Source organism: Engraulis encrasicolus, chromosome 1 (genome assembly GCF_034702125.1).
Source record: "Engraulis encrasicolus isolate BLACKSEA-1 chromosome 1, IST_EnEncr_1.0, whole genome shotgun sequence".
Taxonomy (NCBI): Eukaryota; Metazoa; Chordata; class Actinopteri; order Clupeiformes; family Engraulidae; genus Engraulis; species Engraulis encrasicolus.
The window spans coordinates 36,990,870-37,014,176 of record NC_085857.1 but is presented as its reverse complement, the minus strand read 5'-3'; the positions used below and the strand labels follow the sequence as shown (position 1 = coordinate 37,014,176).

Below are 23,307 nucleotides of genomic sequence, written 5' to 3'. Positions count from 1 at the left end.
TAGGTTAAAAAAAACCTCTTTGTTTGTGTGATGTCTTCACAGACCTCCCAGACAGGCAGGCAGGCAGGCAGGCAGGCAGGCAGGCAGGCAGGCAGGCAGGCAGGCAGACAGACAGACAGACAGACAGACAGACAGACAGGCAGGCAGGCAGACAGACAGACAGACAGACAGACAGACAGACAGACAGACAGACAGACACACACACACACACACACACACACACACACACACACACACACACACACACACACACACACACACACACACACACACACACACACACACACACACACACACTTGTCAGTGACATCAGCTTTGGGGGACGTGCTGTAACTCATCAGCAGTCTCCACAAGATAAGTAATGTCTAGAAGCATCTGCCCCCCCAGCTCCCCTATATTTCACTCTGAATCTATGATCCTTTTCAGGCATTACCTTACCCAGCAACCCAACTGGCAATGCTGTTGCCTGCAGGAACAGCATAGACTGATGGACAAGTAAACATCACAACAAGTGGAAATAACAACAACAGGAGCAATCAGATATGGCAACATGGCCCTCTGCTAAAGCTAGATGCACAATATTCTGTGTGTGCGTGTGTGTGTGTGTGTGTGTGTGTGTGTGTGTGTGTGTGTGTGTGTGTGTGTGTGTGTGTGTGTGTGTGTGTGTGTGTGTGTGTGTGTGTGTGTGTGTGTGTGTGAGAGAGAGAGAGAGAGTGTGTGTTTGGCGCCCCTAGGGTAGTTCCAAAACATTGCAGGCGGACACAAAGACAGACAGACAGACAGACAGACAGACAGACAGACAGACAGACAGGGTCGTAATGGCAATACCTGCCCCAAGCCCCTTGTCTAGTGGGTGACAATGTATTCATAGAATTAGCAATGATTGTAAAGATTGTGGTTGGTTGATTTTAAACTCCCTACGGCAGTGGTGGGCAAACACAGGCCCAGGGGCCACATGCGGCCCACTGTGACATTTCTTAATGGCCCGCAGAGACTTTCCAAGAAAAACCTTTGAGCCCAAAGCCAGCATTCTACAATGCTACCCAAGACAAGGGTTCTTGCAGGTTTGAGATTAACCATGTACATTATAGGCTACTGTATTCATCTAAATACAATTAAATTGCCTGTGATATTCTTCCCTTTGGTCAATGTTCTAAACCCAGTGTGGCCCTTGGGTCAAAATAATTGCCCACCCTTGCCCTACGGTATATCTTTATGTGCAAAAGCTCTAAGAAACAAGCAGCTGCTAACTGTTTCTTGGCAAACAGTTGGCACCTGCATGTCTCAGCAAATCGTATTGGATTGCAATTGGAAAGTAATGCATTCATTTACGTATGAAGAAAACAACTTTCCACTTTTTTTCTGCACATGTATCAATTTCAAATATTTCGGGCCACCACGGTCAAATCCTTGTTGCATGTCAGACTTACAAACACATTTGTCAGTGGTGGTCACGTTTATGGATGCCGTCTTCCATTACACCGTAGGAAGTGCGTGACATGCCCCATAGGCCTATAACCAACACAGCTGCTCTCATCTCTGGCCATGCCATTCGGCACTGGGCCATCATGTCACTTATCGTTATACTCATGTTACTCCCATAAGTTGTATACCTATATTCTATATTAGTGTTTCTCAACGGGGGCGGTGCAGCCCCCCAAGGGATGTTGGGGAGCCTTAGGGGGGCATTGAGAAGGATACAGTTGAGAGGGAGGCGATGCTTAGTTGTCATTGGAGGCATTAGCCCTAGCCCATTTAATTTTTTTAATACTAAGGGGCAGTTGACAGGCTTGTGATGAGGTCAAGGGGGCGTTGGGAGGCTTAGGATGAGGTCCAGGGGGCTTTTTTCCAAAAAAGGTTGAGAACGACTGTTCTAGATCTATGCTTGGGCTCAACCAATCAGATAAGCCCCTGATCATCATCACATAATTGGACATGCGGAGATGGAAAAGGGATCGCTCCTGTCTCCTGGATGAAATGCTAAGCAGAGGCGGAGCTGTAGGGGGTAGCCAGCGGGGCATTTGCCCCAGGGCCCAGGGCCCTCCCGCCTTATGACCAAAGGTGTTGGCTCGACTTGGAAAGTGCTGGGGACATTAAATAGGGGAAATTGCCTGTGTTAGCTATTTTTGCATTATATTTTTAAATGAAGTGGTGTGGACAAGCTAGGTTTATCTCAAAAGAGGTATGAACATGTCCCCATCATCCACACCCATCAATTACACCAGGGGTCCCCAAACTAAGGCCCGGGGGCCGGATGCGGCCCGCCATGCCCCTTTGACTGGCCCTCCAGCTCTCTGCACCTCACCATTTGAACTGGCCCAAAGAAGCAATCTTATCTTGTCTTGATAGTTTCTCATCTCACTGTAATATAAACAGGCCTTCCATTTCTACTCATAAACTGTAAATCACCATATTTTTCTAACCTCTCCTTGCTATTTTTACAATGTTATTAGTAATTAAAAGGAATACCTGTGGTATTTCAAATAGAAAAACATGTGAAGTACTCGCTTCTTTTGCAAATCACTTAAACAATTTTGTGCTAGAAATTATGGCTATAACAGGCAGTGGACTAGTATAAAGCCCACATGATTGATTGCTTTTGCAAGATATTGAAATATAATGCTGTTGCAGTGATCTTATTCGATGAGGTGTACATCGAGACTACTTATCTATAATAGTGTTATACATGTCGATTTGCATATAATCTTTTTTTAGAAAGTGCGCTCAACTCCCAACTGTTTCTTACGAGGTCTTCGGGTGCGAGCAAACAGCAAATGTCATGTTTAGTAAAAAAAGCTGCACTCTCGGGTGTAATTCTTGCAGTTTTAATCTACAAGGTTAGCATGACAGACAGACGTTTCGGCCTAAGCCTTCTTCAGCGTCAAACTGCAAGAATTACACCCGAGATTTGCATATAATGAAACCATAATGCATAAGCATATGTAGCATTAATTTAATGAAAAGTAGTAAAATGATAGTTCAGGGGTTTCCTGTACAAAAGCATAGGCTATACACATTGTACAAAAATGACAACTTGATTTCCAATTTTTTTCCTCTTTATTTGGCCACCAGTTTTCACTTCTCCATGTTCGATTTGTTTTTGAATGTGATGGAATGCTTTTTATTTTACATTTTCGTACTTCCGAAACTGCTCATCATCAAATACTTTACAAACCCGTTTCCCCCTACACCACGGACCCACCCACCCTGTTCAGATCACTCCACCCTCCCTCCCTCTAAAATAAAACCCCCATAGGAAATCAAACAAACAAAAACAAAAAACAAAACCCCAAACACGCATAAAAAAATAACCCTTTACATTCGCACCCCTGCCCTTGGACGTTAAGGGAAACAAGCAGAACTCACGTGCACTCGCGTACATTCGCACACACACACACACAAACACACTCACTCACTCACTCACTCAGCCCCTCCCTGTAATAATGACCACACACACACACACACCCAGAACCTTCCCTGTTTGCGGAGGGCCCCACCACTGGAGAACAAACGTGACTTCAGAATTAATGGAGGGTTAGGTTGATGGGGAATAGGATGGGATGGGATGGGATGTGGGGTGAAATAGCAGGTGGCTGTCTGCCGGGGGTGAGAGGAACGCAGGCTGGACTCAAGGACTGTCTGTTGCACAGTGAGTATTCCCAAAGAACTAACAACAACACTGATAACACAATAGGTTTCAACGTCAGCCATTTTCAGTAACTGCTGAGGAGGAGAGAAAATAAAATCTCACAAGATGGCGGGTGTGGGTTTCTGAACGTCAGTGCAACAGGGACATGGAATGGAAAGGCGGCCACTGCAAATCACCCCTTTTTACTTTACTTTTATTTATTTATTTTTTTTAACCACTGATCCCCAATGAGAGAATGGAATCTGGGAGACCTGGATCCAACACGGTGGGCCATACCAACACAGAGTGCTTGGTGCGGCTGGGGCTGACTGGGCCACCACTACTATACGAATTACCGAGAACAGATTATACATAATAATAAAAAAATTAAATAAAATAAGCTCTCAAAGTGTTCTCTTGATTTTTTTTTCTCTTTTTAAAAAAAGGTTCAGTAGCCCAGTTAAGAAAACAAAGCAAAAAAAGAAGACGCTGAACAGACCAACAATGGGAGACCTTAGAGATATGTGAAAAAATATAGAACCAAGTGATTGGTTAGCTACATCAACATGTTGACTGCTCACAGCATAACACTCTTTCTACTCAACCTTTTACAGTATATATATTTATATAAGTTTGTAAGATCTATGCGTGACCCCAGAGCCCTGAGAGATTTAGTCCATCCACAAGCCACATTTCTGCCCGTAATCTACCCCAGATTGAATTTAGCAGAAGGAATATAATACAGATTACTGGCGTTCTCTTGTTATCTCTGCCGGCGACTCACCCATACAAGATTACAGATCACAGTACTGGCATGATGGATGTGTGGGGCTGAACTTATGAACATTTGACTTTTTATCTAAAAAAAGAAAACCAGACCTGTGACATTGATTCAATACTTGTATGACGAAGTAATGAACATGGCCACAACTAAAAAAAATGAACAAACATCAAAATGAGGTCCCAAACAGAACAGAACAGAACAGCACTCCTATTGGTTGGTTGCCGTGTGGTGGTGGATTTGCCTGCTGGAGAACACAAAGCAGTCTTTCTGGGCCCTTGTTGTTGATTCGTGGAGAAGATGAGGTTCGTTTTGGGGTGGTGGCATCTGTGGTGGATCCTACTGTACAATGCTGCTCAGCTGCTGGGCAAGGGCAGATGGGCATTTAGTGTTCAAAGGACAGGACAGGACAGGGAGGGGTAGTTTGGTTTGGTTTTGGTTTGATGGAGGGAGGAGGTCACGGTTGACTGTGGTAAATTGGTGGTGATGTTGTTTGGGGGGGGTGTTGTGTTGTGTTGTGTGTTGTGTTGTGTTGTAGGGGGGTGGGTGGGGGTCATCATCTCTGCTTCTGCGTCCCACATTGCTCCCGATCTTATAACTCGTCATGGTCACCTGTGTCATCATCCTCGATGTCGCTCATTTCATCAATTTCCTGTTAAAGAATAATAAAAAAATGAAAGGTGAGCACCAAGTTGCTTGGTTTGCAACAAAAACACTCAATGTCAACCATGAATGACACCAAATAAAATATTCAGCCAATTTCCTGCTGAAGAATAATTTAAAAGCAATAGGTGAGCTCCAAGTTGCTTGGTTTCCAACAAAAACACTTAAGCTGTCAACCATGGGTGACCCAAAATCAAATAGTCTGCCATTGCAGATAGATAGTGTTAACCTATGGATGTTATGAATAGGTAGTAGGGCTGGGCAATATGACGATATATATCGTTATCGTGATATAAAAGTGTATATCGTGACCTTTCTCCTATATCGTTTATATCGTGATAGTAATTTTATCAATTTTATACAATTGAATATCATTTAATTACATTTCATGTTGTCACAATACACACTATAAGTTCATGTAACTGTAAAAATAAGAATAAAAAGATCCATTTTAAAGAAAGGTTGTTTTGCGACATGAAAAAATAAAGAGCAAATAAAGAGAATAACTGAAAACGTATGTAATTGTGCTATACCGTGATATATATCGTTATCGTGATATAAAGTAATCCATATCGTGATATAGTTTTTTTTCCATATCGCCCAGCCCTACGCATAGGTAGGTATCTGAATTTCCATTATGAAGCTCCAGGGCCACAAGTTGATGTCTACATTTTCCTGAACATCTGTAAGAAAACCTTCATCTCTAGCCAGAAGTATTTTCAGAAATGGCAACCTGGGGTGCATTTCTGGAAAGCGTAGTTGTTAGCAGTTAGCAACTTCGGTAGTTGTTGGTTGCAATGCAATTTCCCATTGGCAATGTAGCCAACATAGTTAGCAACTATACTTTCTAGAAATGCACCCCTGATTTATATCTTCAGCGCGGTAAACAGGATGAGGCTCAGCAATGTGCCAACTCTTTCATTACCGTCCGATGCGCAACAACAAGACATTGTTAGGCTTGCTGGTAATCCTTAACCCTTTTCCAAACCCCTTCTCCCAACCAGAACATAAACTTTGTTGTTTTATGACCCAAAAGTTGTGTTTGTGCCATCCAATGTTAATGCCTCCCTTCTCCCATAGTCTTCTCACTTCTCTCATCCATGAGAGTCTGAGGAGGAAAGACTATGATGCTTGCTCTGGGCATTGTCTGCAACTCTGACTCTTCTCTTCAGTTCTGTCAACTGGGTGAGGGGCTAGGCAACGTGCCAAGAATTTTATTTGTGATTAACGTGTGGAGAAACAGGAGGAAAGGCATTGGGGAGTAGTTAAGCATGACGAGCGTAAACATTTTCGAAGTGCAAATCAGAACATTAACCAGGCTGTTGCAATATGACCCAAGACTTGTGCATGCGAGTTAAAGGAAAGACTACGAGAGAGAGAGAGAGAGAGAGAGAGAGAGAGAGAGAGAGAGAGAGAGAGAGAGAGAGAGAGAGAGAGAGAGAGAGAGAGAGAGAGAGAGAAGTGAGATAAACAAGCATATATATACACCAAGTTTATCATACGTGTCCGATACGGAGCAACAAAAACGTGTCGTGTTCAGGAGCAGGGATCGTTTGACGAATAGTGAGGATGACTAGCACAACTCTTGGGTCATGCTACTATTTTATGCTGTGCGAGTACGTGTGAGGAAAGACTATGAGAGAGAGTGAGAGAAGTGCGACATAAACACCGGATGGTAAACAACACAGAGAGAGAGCAGCTGCTTCTGGCATTAGTGAAGCAGTCGGGGTCTGGAATTAGCTTTCCCAGAAGAGAGAGAGAGACAGAAGCATGTAGTAGGGTGGATGGTCACAGCCAGCCAGGTTACCCCCTTTTTGTGTCAGAGAAGCTTCTTGCTAGGGGGTGCCAGTAGCTTTAAGAGTCCTGATTGTCAGTACATGTCTGGTGCAAAGAGATCAACAATGTGCAGGCATGTTACATGCATTCTGGAACATTCAAGCATTGCCTAAAGGCAGGTTGACCCCCTTTGGGTCAGACTGGCCACATGTCTGGTGCAATCGGGACCTTGTTTCTACTAGTGGCACCAGACATGTGCTCTTCGATCCAGAGCCTATGAAACTCGTCTGTACAGAAGAGATTAAGATGGATCGCCCCTAGATAATAATTTACAGCATGCAACATGCTTTCATGGCTTGTTTCGGCATGTCTGAATCCTGCATCTGTGGACTGATGGACGTAGAAGAGGGCAACCTGGGCAGTATAGTAACTGTGCAGCCTTTTCTTCTAATCATGTGCATGTGATGTGCATGAAGTTAGTGCGACACATGTGATGGAAACACAGTTATAATCGCTCCAACGCCGGTTTTGTCGCATGGAAAATAATCTGGCGAGTCAGAAAAATACGGTTGGTTGTGACGTTTTATTTAGATAGAATCGTCTTGTTGATGGAAAACTAAGTGGACGCATCTTCTATCGCTAAAACACGATGCTATTTAACTTTTAATTCGCCTCAGAATCTGATGGAAAAAGCACATGTCAAAGTGGTGCAATCGGGACTTCTTGTTGCTACTCGAATCCCTAACCAGACATGTGCTGTCATGTATGGGCTCGTTTCATGGAATCTAGATCAAGACATTACGATTCATGCATTGCCAACATCCGAATTGACGGTATGCACCATGTGGGGCTCAGACAAGCTACAACATGCCACGAGAGCATCTGTGGACTGATGGACAGTAAATTACAGTCCTTGCAAGTTTGCTTCAGTGCCTAGTATATATCTACTGCCCGCAATAAGCTACCAACTTGGTGTTGGAACTATTGCTCAGATTTGATACAATGCTGCTGTGTGACTAGCTGTAAGTCACTTATGTCAAGATTTAAGACTAAGTATGTAAGGATTAGATTTTTGAGTAGATTTGACCAGGTCTGTTACTCATGTTACTGGCTTGGGTTCATACTAGTGAAATGACCACGTCTTTAGCTAGGCATTACCAAAGATCTAAAATCTTAGGTCTGGACATGCAGTCGTGCAATAGGCTGCTCTGAGTGAGGCTTAACCACTGCCCCAAGCCAAGCTCTAGAAGGTGGAATGCTCTCAGGTTTCACAAGTGACGTTAAAGTAAAATGTTCAAGAATTGTTTGACTATTGCTAAAATGTTCAAGAATTGTTTGACTATTGCAAGTACATTTTTGAAATTATATTCACCATAATTTGTATAGTTTAAAAGCAAGAGTTCAAGTTCATTACTCTGATAATCCTGTGAAATGTCCAATCTACAAGTTAAAACTGTAGTCTACAGAGCCCAAATGAGTTCACCGCTGCACAAAATACCTCCAGGGGTCAGGTGTTCAGGACCCTGGGACGCAATTAACCTGGGTGTCAAGTGAAGCAGGCAGCCAGCCCAAATGCATTCATTTTCCCAAGCGAAAAACACCTTCAGTCAACTAAAAGCCTGTAGAAAAATCAGGTCACATAAATGTGTACGTCTACTCTTGCCAAAACCTCTGCCACAGATACACATAAACACCCATGGCAGAGTGGACCTGATACTTTGGTCGGACTAAGTCTGGGTGCCAGGCAGATAGCTGTACCTAAGCCAAGAACTGCCTTCAAAAGGGCTGAGGAGTGAAGAACTATTTGGGCCAACAGCTTTGTGGAATGCCTGAGCGCCCGAGGCTTGGGTTGGTATGGATTTTCTCTCTCAACATGGTTTTTAAAAAAGAAGAAAAGAAAAAAAAAGAAAAGAAAAATTCCACCTATTTTGAAGTCGAGCATCTGGAATTTCACTGATTTTATAACAGTCTACTGGTTTAAGTTGATGTGTAGGTCCTGGGATGGTTTGAAGTACCCCCGGTGCTCTACCACAATCCCTGATGCAAAACAATTAAACTTATTTTGTGGCATCTTCAGACATTTCAGGGAGAGGGATGATTAATTTGACTTTTTTTTGTGGGTTTTTTTGGAACTGGAACAACTCACAACTGTCAGTTCCCTGCCCAGGTCTTACAAGTGAATATAAAGGGTGTATCAAACTTTGATCTGTCATTTATAACAAAATTTTAGCCATTCAGTTAATCTGTCAAAGTCAAGTCAAGAGCGTTTTATTAACCGAATGGCTAAAAGAATATGGCGAGAGTATATCACAGTATCCATGGTGAGCGTTTATCACAGTATCCATGGTGATGGTGAATTACCTCTCCCTCGTCATCATCGTCTCCAGCTGGGGCGCCGCCCTCCTTTCCTCCGCTCTCCAAAAACTTTGAGAAGCCATCTAATGTCCTTTCACCATTGTAGTCAATGACCTGCAAGAAGCAAACAGCAGTCGGGGAGACATTAATACACTAATGGGGGTTACAGGGAGACATTAGTATACTAATGGGGGTTACAGGGAGACATTAGTATACTAATGGGGGTTACAGGTGGAGTTGTTTTTTTTGCCATTTTACTATATCAAACAGACAATCAAGGGATCAAAATTCATTGGCCATGAAATAAAAAAGACTTGCGCCAGCATTTTTTTGGTATGGTATAGGTGGTGTTTTCATGCATCTCTAACAACTTTAATTTGATTTTATCTACAACATAACATGGTTGCTGACAATTTCACCTTTTACATACAAACATTTGTGCCAGAGATGTACATTGGCAAATTAACAAGCAGAGAGCTGACCAAGCATCGTCAAAAGAAGAACTGTAGTCATCATAAATCATCATAAAAAGGTGCATAAATGCACAAATGCAGCATAAATGCAAACACCAAGTTTTGCAAGGGCCTGCACACCTTGAAAGTCTTTGAAAAAACAGCACCTGCAAACTTACTAAACACCGTTTTACATCATTGACTCAGAGCTAAGAGTTGAGAGCCATGGAAGTAAGAGTTGAGCTAATCCCATTGACCTCTGTGTTCCATTTTTACACAAAGATGGCGGCTCATGGAGCCTTTGACACACAGATTGCCATTGACAAGTTACAATATAGTTCCAGGAAGTGAGAGTCAAAGACAAAGTGTAGTAAAGGTAAATGTAATTCATTTTAACGTCAATGTTGCTTGTTATGTAGTGGTTCTGTCTTAGTCTCTAGCGAAAAGAATGCAACTGCCTAGAATTATTTGGCTCTACGTGAATCATGTCACCAACCAACTACCTATATCCCTGCTGTCTCAACTCAGGGGTGCATTTCCCAAAAGCATAGTTGCTAACTACAGTAGCTACTTGGGTAGTTGCCAATGGGAAATTGCATTGCAACCAACAAAGTTGCTAACAATTGCTAACAATTAGGCTTTCAGGAAAGGAACCCCTGAGTTCCATGGCTCAGCATTGACCATGCCCTTGACCGTTCACTCATTAGGACGGCCAAGAGAGAGAGAGAGGGGAGGAGGGGGGGGGGTCGTCTGGCGACCAGACTGATTAGGCACGTTAATACGGTACTCCTCTTAATGAGACTTTTGAGCCGCGTCCAGCCCGACAGCTGACACTTTCCTCCCTCAGTGTTGCTAAGTCACATACAGACCAGACTGGCGGGCAGTGTTGCCAGATTGGGCGGTTACCTGCCCAATTGGGCTACTTGGGATGGCCGTCTGCGGGTAAAAACGGGAAAAGATGACCATATGGCGGTATTTTCTGCCGTTTTGTGCCCATAGAAATCAATGCAATTTGTTGAAATTGATCAAATCCCGCCCAAAAGGTTCTCAAAAAACGCCAAAATGTGCTAAAATCTGCCCTGACACATCTGGCAACACTGCCAGCGGCCTCTTTTGGGACTTGGTCAGAAGTAGCTGCGCTAGTGCATCAGAGCAGAGGAGGCGATAATTGCGCATCAAGGGGTGATGTATACAGGGATCTTTGCTGGAATAAAAAAGGCATGCAAACAGGTAGATAGAGTTTCAATGCCCAATCTGAATGCTACTTGGTTTTGGCGTCAACAAATTGATATTGCTTAGTATAGTATAGGCTCCCCCCCCCCTTTTTTTTCACATGACTTGAAAATGGCTTGTGTGAAAACAAGTTCCAATGCCAATCTGAATGCTACTTGGCTTTGGCATCAACAGAACAATATGGCATAGTATAGCATAGTCCTTTTTCAGACAAGTCATGAAAGAGAAAAATACTGACAAATTTGTGGAACTTCACGTCAGGTGGATTTTGTTCTAGCATATTTTCTGAAGTAGTATGCTGGGTTTCAGTGTGATTTATTTTGCACTTGCTGGAAAATGAAATCCAGTTGTGTATGCCATGCCATGGCCACATGCGTGCACAGCACACATACCTTGCTAACCTAAGGGGGCATGCCAACAACTGCCCGTGTCCGAGGCTTTAAAAAGCATGTCAGCACAGATTAACTCTGGTGCATGCTCTGCAGACAGCCAACCTTGTTTATCTGGTCTACCTTAAGAACCTACACCAGCCCCAAGCACGCAGACCATGTCAACAACTGCATCGACCAATGACCACACTTGAAAGACTGTTATCCCCTTTCACACACGCACGCATGCCTTTTGAGCGAATTCTCCAACCGGGCTACAGCCATTGGCGTGGGAAGTGGATGTGTGTATATATATGGGCATTGGGAAGTTCTGACCATACCTATAGGTACTGGTATGCAGTGGTGTTTGCGTACGTGTGTGCGTGCGCGTGTGGACAGGGTGGGTAAGGGGAGATCATAATGGAGAAGGAGTTTCTGGTTGCTGCACGTGTTCACAGGCTTCCTCTCCGAAAACGAGCACTTCTAAATTCAGAGGCAGACAACACTGCTGAGGGGCCCTGCAGTGTCTTTGTAGATGGACTGGTGGTGGTGGTGGTGGTGGTGGCGGGTTGGGAGTCTTAAGTGCATGCCTGTGTTTATGTCTGTGGAAGGTGCAATGGGGAGGCATGGAGTGACAACATTGCCTTGACCGTCAAAAATAACCCATGACTCCACCGTTTTAATGGCAATTAAATTGTGTGAAGAAACGTGAGGGTAGGGTAGGGTGGGGAATCTAAAGTGCAAGCTGGTGTTTATGCACAAGGAAGGTGGAAGGTGCAGAGTGGGGGTAAGGGTATAAGGGGCTGGAGGTGAAAACATCGCCCAGACCATCAAAAATAACTCATGACACCAACATTTTAAATGTGTTAAATTGTGACAGAAAACGTGAGCGCCGTCATCAGATAAGGTGAGATGGGCTATCCTGAGGCGATGACATGAGGGTAGTTGGGGGGGTGGGGGGGGTGATAAGGTTTGCAATAAGGGACCCCAAACTTCTGACAAGCTCTTGTCTTTCAACACGAGTCGTGGCACATGCACCGCGATTTATTGCTTTACCCTGTTTGGGCGCCGTGCCATATACAAAACATATGTGACCGGTTTGGAGGGGGCAGCAAGGCCGGGGCGTGAAGGTGGCGTGCAACCTCCAAGGAGGATCCCAGGGGAGTCGGCAGGGGGCATATCTCATCTCAACATGCATGTGATCTTCATGCGTACATGGAAACGGCTATTCCAGCTGTCCAAGCTTTCTTCGGTCATAGGTTCCTTCTGATGGTATAGCGGAGCCAGTCAAGCTCTTCATAGCTCAGCTCTTGACAGACGGTGAGGGGAGCTTCTATTATGGGCCACGCGCTGACCAAGATCATAAATACTGGGTGAGAGACACTGTAAATGTCATCATTGATACGGCCAATCTTGGCACGAGGCCCAAGCCTTCTTGGATATCTTGATCCTTCAGAATTTTTAATATTCTCTTTGGGAGGAGAAAGTTGTTCAGTGAAATGACAGCCTTCAAAACCCCAAAACAAGGGAAGGACATTGAAGGCTTTGAAGTCCAGTTGGTGGAGCAAAGACTCTCTGAGACTCAAAACTGTGCTGATGCCAAGGCAGGCCATATCAAAAGAAGTTGCCTTTAGTCCTCCTCACCCAGCACTTGTGATCTTGGATCTGAACACGTCACTGCCCCATTTCTCTTCCCAATAAGGCCAAAATCAGAGAGAGTAGAGAGAGAGAGGTTCCATTGGCCCATTGTTTCCTGGTTCTATTATGGCCCCCCTTAGGCAGACCTAGGCAGACCTGAGGACTGTTCTATTCATTGTAGGAGCATTATGACACACCCCTTTAGGCAGACCGGAACCTGGTCGTGTTAGGTGCCCATAGAAACCTATTATGTTGGCATATCTCTATAGAATATCTCTGCCAAAATATTCTGATGCTGAACGTGGCCTCCAAAGCCAAAACAGGGTTTCTCAAAAGAGAAGTTGTTAGCCTGTTAGCAACTTCGGTAGTTGTCAATGGGAAAATGCATTGAAAACAACAAAGTAGCTAATGTAGTAAGCAACTTTGGTTTCGAGAAATTCACCCCAGGGGAGGTTTTTGACGGCTTTGTAGTAAAGCCGGTAGAGGGGGAAACTGCTACGTTGTTATTCTGTCATGCAAAGTAGTACAGCTACACGGATGTGTGAGTGTTGATCCATGCACGCCATTCCAGCTTGCAAAACAATGCAAATGTTTGGCATGAGGTCCCTCCACCACTTAAATGGAGCCGTTTTTGGATTCACACCTACAGTATGGTTTTATCCAGTGTTATGGTTCACCATATGGTTATGTGCACCAACATGCAGCGTACGAATAAATGAAATTGAAATGCACTCAGACAGTGCAGACCTCCGCCAAGGAAGCTGTTTGATAGAATATTTAAATATGTTCCACCCTATTTTTATTTTAAAGGGACACTGAGATTTTTAGTTGTTTATTTCCAGAATTCATGCTGCCCATTCACTAATGTTACCCTTTTCATGAATACTTACCACCACCATCAAATTCTAAGTATTCATTATGACTGGAAATATTGCACTTTTTATACATGAAAAGGGAGATCTTCTCCATGGTCCGCCATTTTGAATTTCCTGAAATAGCCATTTTTAGCTGCAAAAATGACTGTACTTGGACCATACTAGAAAATATTTGTTTAGTACTTAGTTAACTTTCATGTTAAGATCAAATTTGGCAATAGGCAGCCCAGTTTCAATGAGTAGCATAGTTGCAGTACCTTTTTTGACCATTTCCTGCACAGTGTCCCTTTAAGCCTTTATGCCTTCTTTATGACTTAAAAACTGGAATGTCAAAATTCTCCCCATCCTGCAATTCAATTTGCGGTGACTAAGGGAGTCTAGATTTCTAGGCTAGCAATGGTGAAGAATCTGTGGGGAAAAAAATCCTGGTTCCGGTTTGTAGCCGGGATCACCACTTGAACCACCACAAGAACCACCACTTGTTCTTTTGGTCATTTTCAACAACTCCATAAAGTCTCATCCAAATTCGTTCATAAGTCAAACAGACAGAACAACCAATGCGACCGGAAACCTAATCTCCTTGGCGGAGGTAATGAAGCCACATTATGCTTCCCTCTAGCTGGGAGGAACATTTGACTGTAGGGAAGCTTTCTGGTCTGATCTGATCACATTCAATGTTTATTTATTGATTGCACCAAGGTCAGTGTGTGTTTTTAGATGCGTCCTAGCATCTATATAAGAGGGTGTGTCTATCAACAAGTCCACTAGACACAGACAGACTGCTCTGTTTATCTGTTTTTTTGTGCATCAATACATCCTAGTGAATGACTTGAAAAGAAAGACCGAACCCACCTTGCGATCGTCTCCGGCTGGGAAGAACTTGAGCGTGGGGAAGCTGTGGACCTTGACGGCCTCGATCTCGTTGGCGGTGGAGTCCATCTTGGCCACCACGATGTCCCCGTGTTTCTCGTACTTGGCGCCCAGCTGGTCCCAGATAGGGGCGAGCTGTTTGCAGTGGCCGCACCATGGGGCGTCTAACGCGGGCGAGGAGAGAGAGAGAGAGAGAGAGAGAGAGAGAGAGAGAGAGAGAGAGAGAGAGAGAGAGAGAGAGAGAGAGAGAGAGAGAGAGAGAGAGAGAGAGAGAGAGAGAGAGAGAGAGAGAGAGAGAGAGAGATCAATAATCACAGAACTACAGTGAATTGCATTCCTTCATTTGTACTGGGATTTCCACCATTCGACATCTGGCACAGGAAGAAGGACGGTGTGTCAATAATCATGGTTCAGAGATGGATTAGTGGATAAACCATTATATGAAGTGAACCATCAAAAAGATATACAGATGTGTGTCGAGCAGTTTGCAGTGGGGTCTACACAGGTAGGAAGAAATATACCCATGGCACTTTATTTTCTCATTAAAGGGGTATGCCACTATTTTGGGGCTTAATACAGTTAAAATCGTTGGCTGGGGTTTATAAAGGTGGTAAAGCGTGCTACAATGCTACACGGATACATTGACTTTCACTAGCTTAGCGACATATTCCCTCTTTTAACTTGTCTTAAAGCAAGACAACGCTTAACATGAAAAATAAGACACTTTACCACCTTTATAAACCCCAGCCAACGATTTTAACTGTATTAAGCCCCAAAATAGTGGCATACCCCTTTAAGGAATAGCACAAAGTATCTACATTTAGGGACGAGCTGCTTGAAGCAACTAAACCATGGGTCATCGAACATGAGGAGAAAGAGAAAGGTTGTCAACAACCACAGATCTACACAGGAGGGGATTCCTTAATTTATATTAGGCTAAATTAACCGTCTATTCATTTATCAATTTCTTTCCCAAAACCTAACAATTGCACTATGAGGTGAACATTTATTCAAAACGTGCAATTATAAAGTCATTCTATGCGGTCATTAAAAAGCTTAAAGATGGCCTCTCAACGTCATTTAATTAATATTGCCGTGTTCCCCATTGTTATTGAATGTGTTACGCGTTGGTCCTGTTTTAAAAAACGTTCTGGTTGCTTTGTTTCAAGACGTTTTTGCAAGCTGGCAAGGTGGCTTGTGGAGAAACGAGAGAGTGTTCCGTGTTTCTCGTGGAAATGCGTCTCTGATTGGCTCACTCCTCCTGCTCTCGAAGAAACGCGTCTCTGATTGGCTCAGTCCTCCAGTTCTTGGAGAGAATGTAATGGGAAACAGAGTCGCCACTTCCCCGGGTGGTACTGCACTATAGGGGCGCCAACGGAGGCGTGCAGGCTCCATTCAGGGCTGTGCTCCTTCGACAGCGACCCCTAGGCGAGCTGCAGGCACGGAGCAACCAGAGTGAGCTGGCTTTATGTATGAGGCTTTGTGCTGTGTGTGTACCTGAGAGTAGCAACCAGCTGATAGCTAAGCTAAGCTATGTTTCGGGCCACCAGACGTTGCTTGTTTTGAAAACAAGCAGAAAAAAATTACTCGACATGTTTTTAGATAAATGGGTCGATATAAACCTTTGTGGGCAACGCCTTCTTTCGACGTGACGAAACACAGAAAGGCTTTCGTGATTCGCTCGTTTCTCTGCATTATTTATGTAAATGGGAAACACCGGGAAACACAGAGCCTTGCAAGCGAGTTTAACTTGGGGTGACCGTCCGATCTTCGAAAGGAGTGAGTAAAACTGAGTTTTATCGGAAGTTGGCCTTTAAACAAATACAGACAACAGACCATTTGAACTCAGAGATCAACTAAATAGTCTGCCACCACTTGCCACCTCTGACTCCAAAAACACAAGCTGATGGCCCGCTGCCATTTGCAGGTCATGTATCAGCTATCCACACGTGAGACCCAAATTAAGAGGGTCAATTTGGCTTAATTCAAAAGCGCATGGGAAAAAGTAAAAGCATCGGCTCGAGTCCAGGCAGGGGGACAGGTGTGCCCTTTCCCCTAGAGAGCCCATGCAGCCCCAGCCAGTGTGCAAAAGGCAGCAGAGTGAATCAGCAGGCACGTGCTGCTGACCCAATGCTGGACCCCATTTCTCGAAAGCATTGTTGCTCACCAGTCAGCAATTTCATAGGTTGCTTATGGTTAACTGAATTGCAACTAAGTTGCTAAATTCAGGGTTCCCACACCTTTTTCATGAACAAATTCAAGCACTTTTCAAGCACCTTCAAGCACCACATTTTCAGTTTTCCAGCACCTTTAATAGGTGAAAATGTTGTGTTTTTAAGATGCAATTTGCTGCATTCTAATCAATTTTAGGGTGTCGAATGGCAAATCCCATCTGACATCTCACTCCCTCAGATTTTCAATGTACCTGAACAATCCATTTCTATTATTTGGCTTACAGAGTTTGACTTGACACAAATTTCAAGCATTTTCAAGCAGTTCACCAAAAATTCAAGCATTTTCACAACCTTGAAAACACTTAGTTGAAATTCAAGCATTTTCAAGGAATTCAAGCACCAGTGGGAACCCTGTAAATTAGTTAGCAACGACACCATCAAGAAACGCACCCCCTGGTCTGTGGACCAGACATCCACTGTACCCCTCAATAGGAAAAGCCCCTTGTTGTGGACAGGGGGGTTGGTTGGTGTTTGCTTGGTCTGGTAGCACAGCTCGACAGGTAGCTCATATCAACAATCAGAACTCTCTACAATTGCGCCTTTTTGGGGGTTACGGTTTGGACCCAGTCAACAGAGCTACCTGTCGAGCTGTGCAACCAAGCCATCAGAATTCCCTACAATGGTGCCTTTTGGGGGTTATAGGGTTTGGGCCCTGTCAACAGGCAATTGATAGCTCATCTTATCTCTCGCCATCTTCTGGTCGGTTGCCGACAGATACATTAAAAGTTGCAGCAGTGGAAAAAATTCCTCACGCCCACACACAGGCCAGCCCCATCGCAGCTGGTCCAGCCCGGCACGGGAAGGCAAATTTGGGAAGCGCCGGCCACGGAAATAGCCCCCGGGCACTAAATTTATCTCCATTGATTTTTTTTGTCTCCCTCCCTGCTCTGTCTCATCTTGGGGCATGACTGGCAGACAACAGAAAAAGCACCACTGACTGAGGATTTCATCTGTTCACAGCCACACAGAGGGGCCCCAGCCATAACGACATGAGGGGCTTAGCGAGCAAACGAGTGAGCAAGCACACGAGAAGCCGCAAGCTAGCAGGCAAGACTCACGTTTCACACCCAGAGGCCTTCCTCTCCCTCGCAACAACCCCAGAGCCACCCACCCCCCACTATACTGAACCTAAGGACCCCCCCCCTAGAGTGCAATTGAAGTAAAGCCTCCTCAAAATAAATCATGTAAACTCGCATGTGAAAGCGAGCAGACCTACCAGCTGACTGGGGGAGATTTGTTGGAATAGCCGTCATGCCAGGGCGGCATGGCAAATTTTAACCCTTTGAGGAGTTCCATCACAAATATGAGATTAGAATTTAGCCCAAATTTTGAGTTCTCATTATGAGGTCGAAGAGCGAGCGAAGCAAAGACGGGCGAAATACAGTGCTCCATCCTGACAGCTCAACAGTCATCAGATCATCACAACGCTTCAAATAAAATTAAACATTTGTTATGTTGATGTGCTACGTCACTGCAGGCGAAATTCACTCCTCATTTGCATAACATTAAACTTGGTCGGAATTTTTTTTACTTCGCTCCTGTTTGCTTGCCTTCACCTCCCTAATAGTAATGAATGGCGAAGTTCGCTTCACTTGGCCAAATTCGCGTAACCGTTTCCCCAGCGTAAAGCATAGAGGTTACTGGTATACCAAGGTATATACAGAAGGTGTGCTCACGGTAATAGCTACTTAACATGCAGAAACATTTTTTTATTTTCTAGCAAATTATGGAGTTCAGGGCAAAGGGCTGCAATGTAAAAATGCTCAGTCGCCCCACCACTTGCATTTATACCCTAGCTCAGTGGTCTCCAATTAACTTTTCCCAAGGGCCAAATAATGTAGAGCAAGCGAGGCCGCGGGCCAGACCCCCCCCAAAAAATAAAAATAAACTAAAAATAATAAAAATAAAAATAAATAATAGAAACACTGTTGAAATATTAAAATATTAGTAGCTGTTGCAATATAGTGCCAGGGAGGAATGTAAATAAAGACCAACTGTGGACAGGTTAAAGAGAGAGAGAGAGAGAGAGAGAGAGAGAGAGAGAGAGAGAGAGAGAGAGAGAGAGAGAGAGAGAGAGAGAGAGAGAGAGAGAGAGAGAGAGATGGAGAGAGAGAGAGAGAGAGAGGAGAAAGAGAGAGATACAGAGAGAGAGAGAGAGAGAGAGAGAGAGAGAGAGAGAGAGAGAGAGAGAGAGAGAGAGAGTGTGTTCAACTGCTGAATGCATGTTCAACTGCTGAACGTGATCTCCAGCAGAGCCACTTCAGTCACGGACGGAGGGAGGGAGGGGGAGAGAGATTTAGGCTACATGACAAGACCTAAAACAAATATAGGTCAATGTGCGCTAAAATTCCAATTCGGTCGAGGAACAAAAGTCATTTCCATAGCGATTAAATCTCATTGAACTCGTGCGCTGCATCTCACCTCTGCCTGAACAGAAAAGACGCAAGCCCATGCCACAGGTGACACCCAGGCAGATGAAATAGTTAGTTTCCAGGAATGCTCGTCTATATATTTCTTTATTGCGGTCGTTTTCGAAAATCATATTAGTTTTCCTCCAACGCATTCCCGATGTATCATGCATTCCCTGCTCAACTGATCTCGCATAACGCGCCCCTACCAAACTACGGGGGAAAAATATCCTCCACATTTAGAATAGGCTACTACAGTACGCCAGCTAAAATGCAAAGAGGGTGATATCACAAATACACAAAAATAGTGCAGGGGAGGAGAATCGTCCACATTTAACAGAGGACAGTGTGCTCTAACTGCATAACTGAGCGCTCTCTCTTGGTTGAACAGAGGGAAACACGCTCACCGTCGGGGCTGTCGGGGAGATGAGGTGGGCCATCAGGAATATTAAACCCTATTCTGCCTAACTACTAGCCTACGTATGTTTCCTGGACATTTCTGAAATTCGGGTTAGGGGTAGGGTGGAGCAAGGTAGCCTACTGTTCTCAGATGCTCCCGTGGCGCCTTCAGATAGGCTAAATTAGGAATGCGATATATACACGTGCGATACAGAAATACAGATACGGTCAGCCAGACCTTCAATATTACGAGTGCAAGACAAAGCAAAACTGATATAACAAAGACATACAATAGAAGCAAAGGAGAATCGTTTACATCTGCAAACAGAAGAGAGTTGAGAAAACTCTGACGACTCGGCTTAAATAACTGTGCACTTCGTGCCTTGTGACTCTTTAATAGAAAGTTCGCGCAGGCTGCACTCAGGCAACGTTGACCTTCAGGAATACTCAGCAAATCTTCTACATGGCTCTATATTTCCAAGACATTTTAAAGGAACTGGTTTCGTTTTTGTCCTCCCTTCTTTTGGTAACGACTGTTCTCTGGAGCTTGAATTGCGTTAACGTCTCTACATGTAGGCTACTACCTTGCATAAATGATACTTCCAAAATACGGGATAATTGTCATCCAAACGTCACATAAATGTGAGTAAACAAAAGACAAAATGTATCTGGCCTGCTAAATACATAAAAATAGGGAAGGAGAGAATTGTCCTCATTTTCAACCAGAAGAGAGGAGAGTGCTTCGATACCGCACAATTGCGAATGGTCTGATGACCGAGGTAAACGCAATGATAAATAACGGCTTGTCTAGATGTCTAGGAGACAACAGATTGCACTTCACCATTTTCCCTCATTGTCAATGTCTGTCATGAGACTGTTATTATAAGATTTAACTGTTTGTGAATGCTTAGGAGAGATGACTGACGTTTTTGTGATCGAAAATCGCGCATGGCCACAAATAGGCGCATTTATGGTTTCATTTTTAAGGACCTCATGGCGGGCCAGAAATTTGCTGCCCCCGGGCCGCAGTTGGCCCGCGGGCCGTTGTTTGGAGACCAGTGCACTAGCAGTTCCGTCACTTTTGTTTACCTCGATCAGTAGATTTTCTTCAATTATGCATTGACATGAGGAGCTTGGATGCTGTAATCAAAGTGTGTGTGTGTGTGTGTGTGTACTTACAAGACAGTTGGTGCAAAGACACAAGGTGGTAGCCTTCATCACTGTCATTTTTGTTTATAAAAGTATAAACTGTATTGCTTCTCCTGCAGTCCAAGCTCCTGGCACCAATGCATTATTTTGATATGATAATATTGCGCGTGTGCATGTATACACATGTGCATGCTCGTGCTGCAAGACCACCAATTTAGTACTTACAAAATTCAATGAAGACGTTCTTGCTGGAATCGAAGGCCACCTCTTCGAAGTTCTTTCCGACCAGAACCTTGACAGGGTTCTTGTCCCAGTCCTCGGGAATGTCCTGGCTCATCAAGTGGGGCTGAAGACAGAAGAGAAATCGGCGATGAGCACCCAATGTCATCACAAATATTTACTTACCAAAACATCACATCCATCACTACCATATTCTATATATTAAGATTTGGCTGCGCCCCATATACTTAGCAACACATCACATCAATCACAGCTTTCACTGCCATCTTCGATATATATATATATTAGATACCATTTGGCTGCGTCCCTGTTTAGGATGCAATGGAAATATCCACTGTTCTTCACTTTATGGTTATGAACAGCGGGTATTTTGCGTGTATGTCTTCACATCGCTTGCACTTGTCGATTCATACATCACGGTCATTAACTTTGTACATCAATGGTTCCCAATTTGTTCCCCCCTTTGTACATTTCAATATGGTTCGTACACCAGCTAAGCGAATGTTTTGGTGTGCCGATTTCGGCAAAGTATTGCGGTCCTATAGCACAGTGAAGCCAATTACTGCACATTATGCACAGTCGTAAGGAGAATCCTTATTTGTCGTCATTACAATGAATGACTTCTAGGACAAGTCTAGGAGTTATAAATTACATTTTAGTTGGACCCTTCCAGCTTACAATTCACCATACAATTAAAATGATTTAATGTTCATTAAAGTTGTAGAAAATCGAACATATCTGCCATTGCTCTATTTAGATCACGCACCCCCTTGCACGCATCCCAGCTTGGGAAACCTTGTTGTGCACAATAATGAATAAATCATCTCCATGTTATAGATTATTGGCAATATCTGGCCACATTGCCACTGTCATGCAAAGGCAAAGTGCAGTAACTACACATTACTATAGCGTCTTGGATCAGCTGGTGTGGGAGAGACTAGCTGAACCAAGTGGCCAATTTATAGTTGGTGTGAACAAGCCTGGGCAAATTAAAGTGAATTGTAATCATTTTACCCACTTCCTGTCTAATGAATTAGTCGCCTGTTGCCCTTATGCTTCAAATGCTGGAGGTCACCACCATAACTACGCTCCTCAACGCCACGTCCCTGTTGTGCCGAAAAGCGAGTCCCTGCCAGAACACGAGTGCCCTCATTGAAACCAATGACATTTTTTGAGAGAAAATTATACTATTTTTTGCAGAATTAATTACATAATTTATGAACTAAACATATGCTTATGAAACATTACTCGTCCTCCACTTAATATGAGCCATTTGAATGAAACATTTGTTATGACAATTCTTCGATTATTTTATGAAATTAATACTGAAATTGTAACCAGCTCTTTGCAATACTTCCAGAAGGAATGTAGACGCTTTATTGATAAGCTTTCCATCTTAAATTGTGTTGGATTTGTCTGCAAAAATGGGGAAAAAAATATCTGAAAAATTGGTCATTGGTTTCAATGAGGGCACTCGTGTTCTGGCAGGGACTCGCTTTTCGGCACAACGTCCCCAGCAGAGAAATAAACCTTTGCTGTTCACAAGGGGTTCTGGACAGGCCGCCATGTACTGAGATCAGTGTCTGTGTGCGTGTCTGGGCACAAAGCAAGCTCTGTAGAAGCTTGATCGCGCGCTCACTCTGATCTCGTTTTCCTCGTGACGTGTCCTACACTGCTCAATGACCAACTGTCATGCCGTCTGCGCCGTGGACAGCCTGCCTGAGAGATGGGCGTCAGACAACCCTGACGTAACGGTCTGAGAGAGGACCCTGTTGGCATTACCAATCACTGGGCTGACAGGAAGGCACAGTCTGTGCTCCCTACAACCTACATTAGTCGCAAGCACACTGTAGGGGGGGCTGGGTGATGAGCCAACAGACATTTCGTTCCCCTTGACTTGGCTCAGGTGACTGACTGAAGCTAACAGCTAGTATAACATAAAGGCTAGCAGTCGACAGGTTTAAGTCCCCCATTTCCTGTGGATTTTTTTTTTGGGGGGGCTGGCTTTCTAGTGGCGTGTGGATCGAAGCTGTTGTAAACGGTGTGAACCAAAGACATTGAGGTGAATTGAGGCGACATGCAAGTCGGCTCTGCCAGTGACTGAAGGCAGAGCACACTAAATGGAAGGCGATAAGAATCTAAAAGGAGGCAGTTCTAAAAGCCCTAAATTAGGAATCTGGAAAATCCCCCATCACTTCCCTTTTCCCCCCAGAAACTGAGTGCATGCAATAAACAGTA

At 44.1% G+C, this 23,307-nt stretch overlaps 1 protein-coding gene across 1 annotated transcript in view; it reads right to left on the bottom strand.

The window, feature by feature from the left end:
- Positions 1-3,038: 3,038 nt before the first annotated feature.
- p4hb (prolyl 4-hydroxylase, beta polypeptide) overlaps positions 3,039-23,307 on the bottom strand; it is a 40,082-nt gene continuing 19,813 nt past the window's right edge. Inside the window, exons 8-11 of the mRNA XM_063201433.1 lie at positions 21,055-21,175; positions 14,622-14,803; positions 9,210-9,317; positions 3,039-5,061 (exon numbers count right to left, since the gene is read on the bottom strand). Of these exons, the coding sequence (XP_063057503.1) occupies positions 5,002-5,061; positions 9,210-9,317; positions 14,622-14,803; positions 21,055-21,175 (471 nt within the window). The 3' untranslated portion in view covers positions 3,039-5,001. The remainder of the gene's footprint in view (positions 5,062-9,209; positions 9,318-14,621; positions 14,804-21,054; positions 21,176-23,307) is intronic.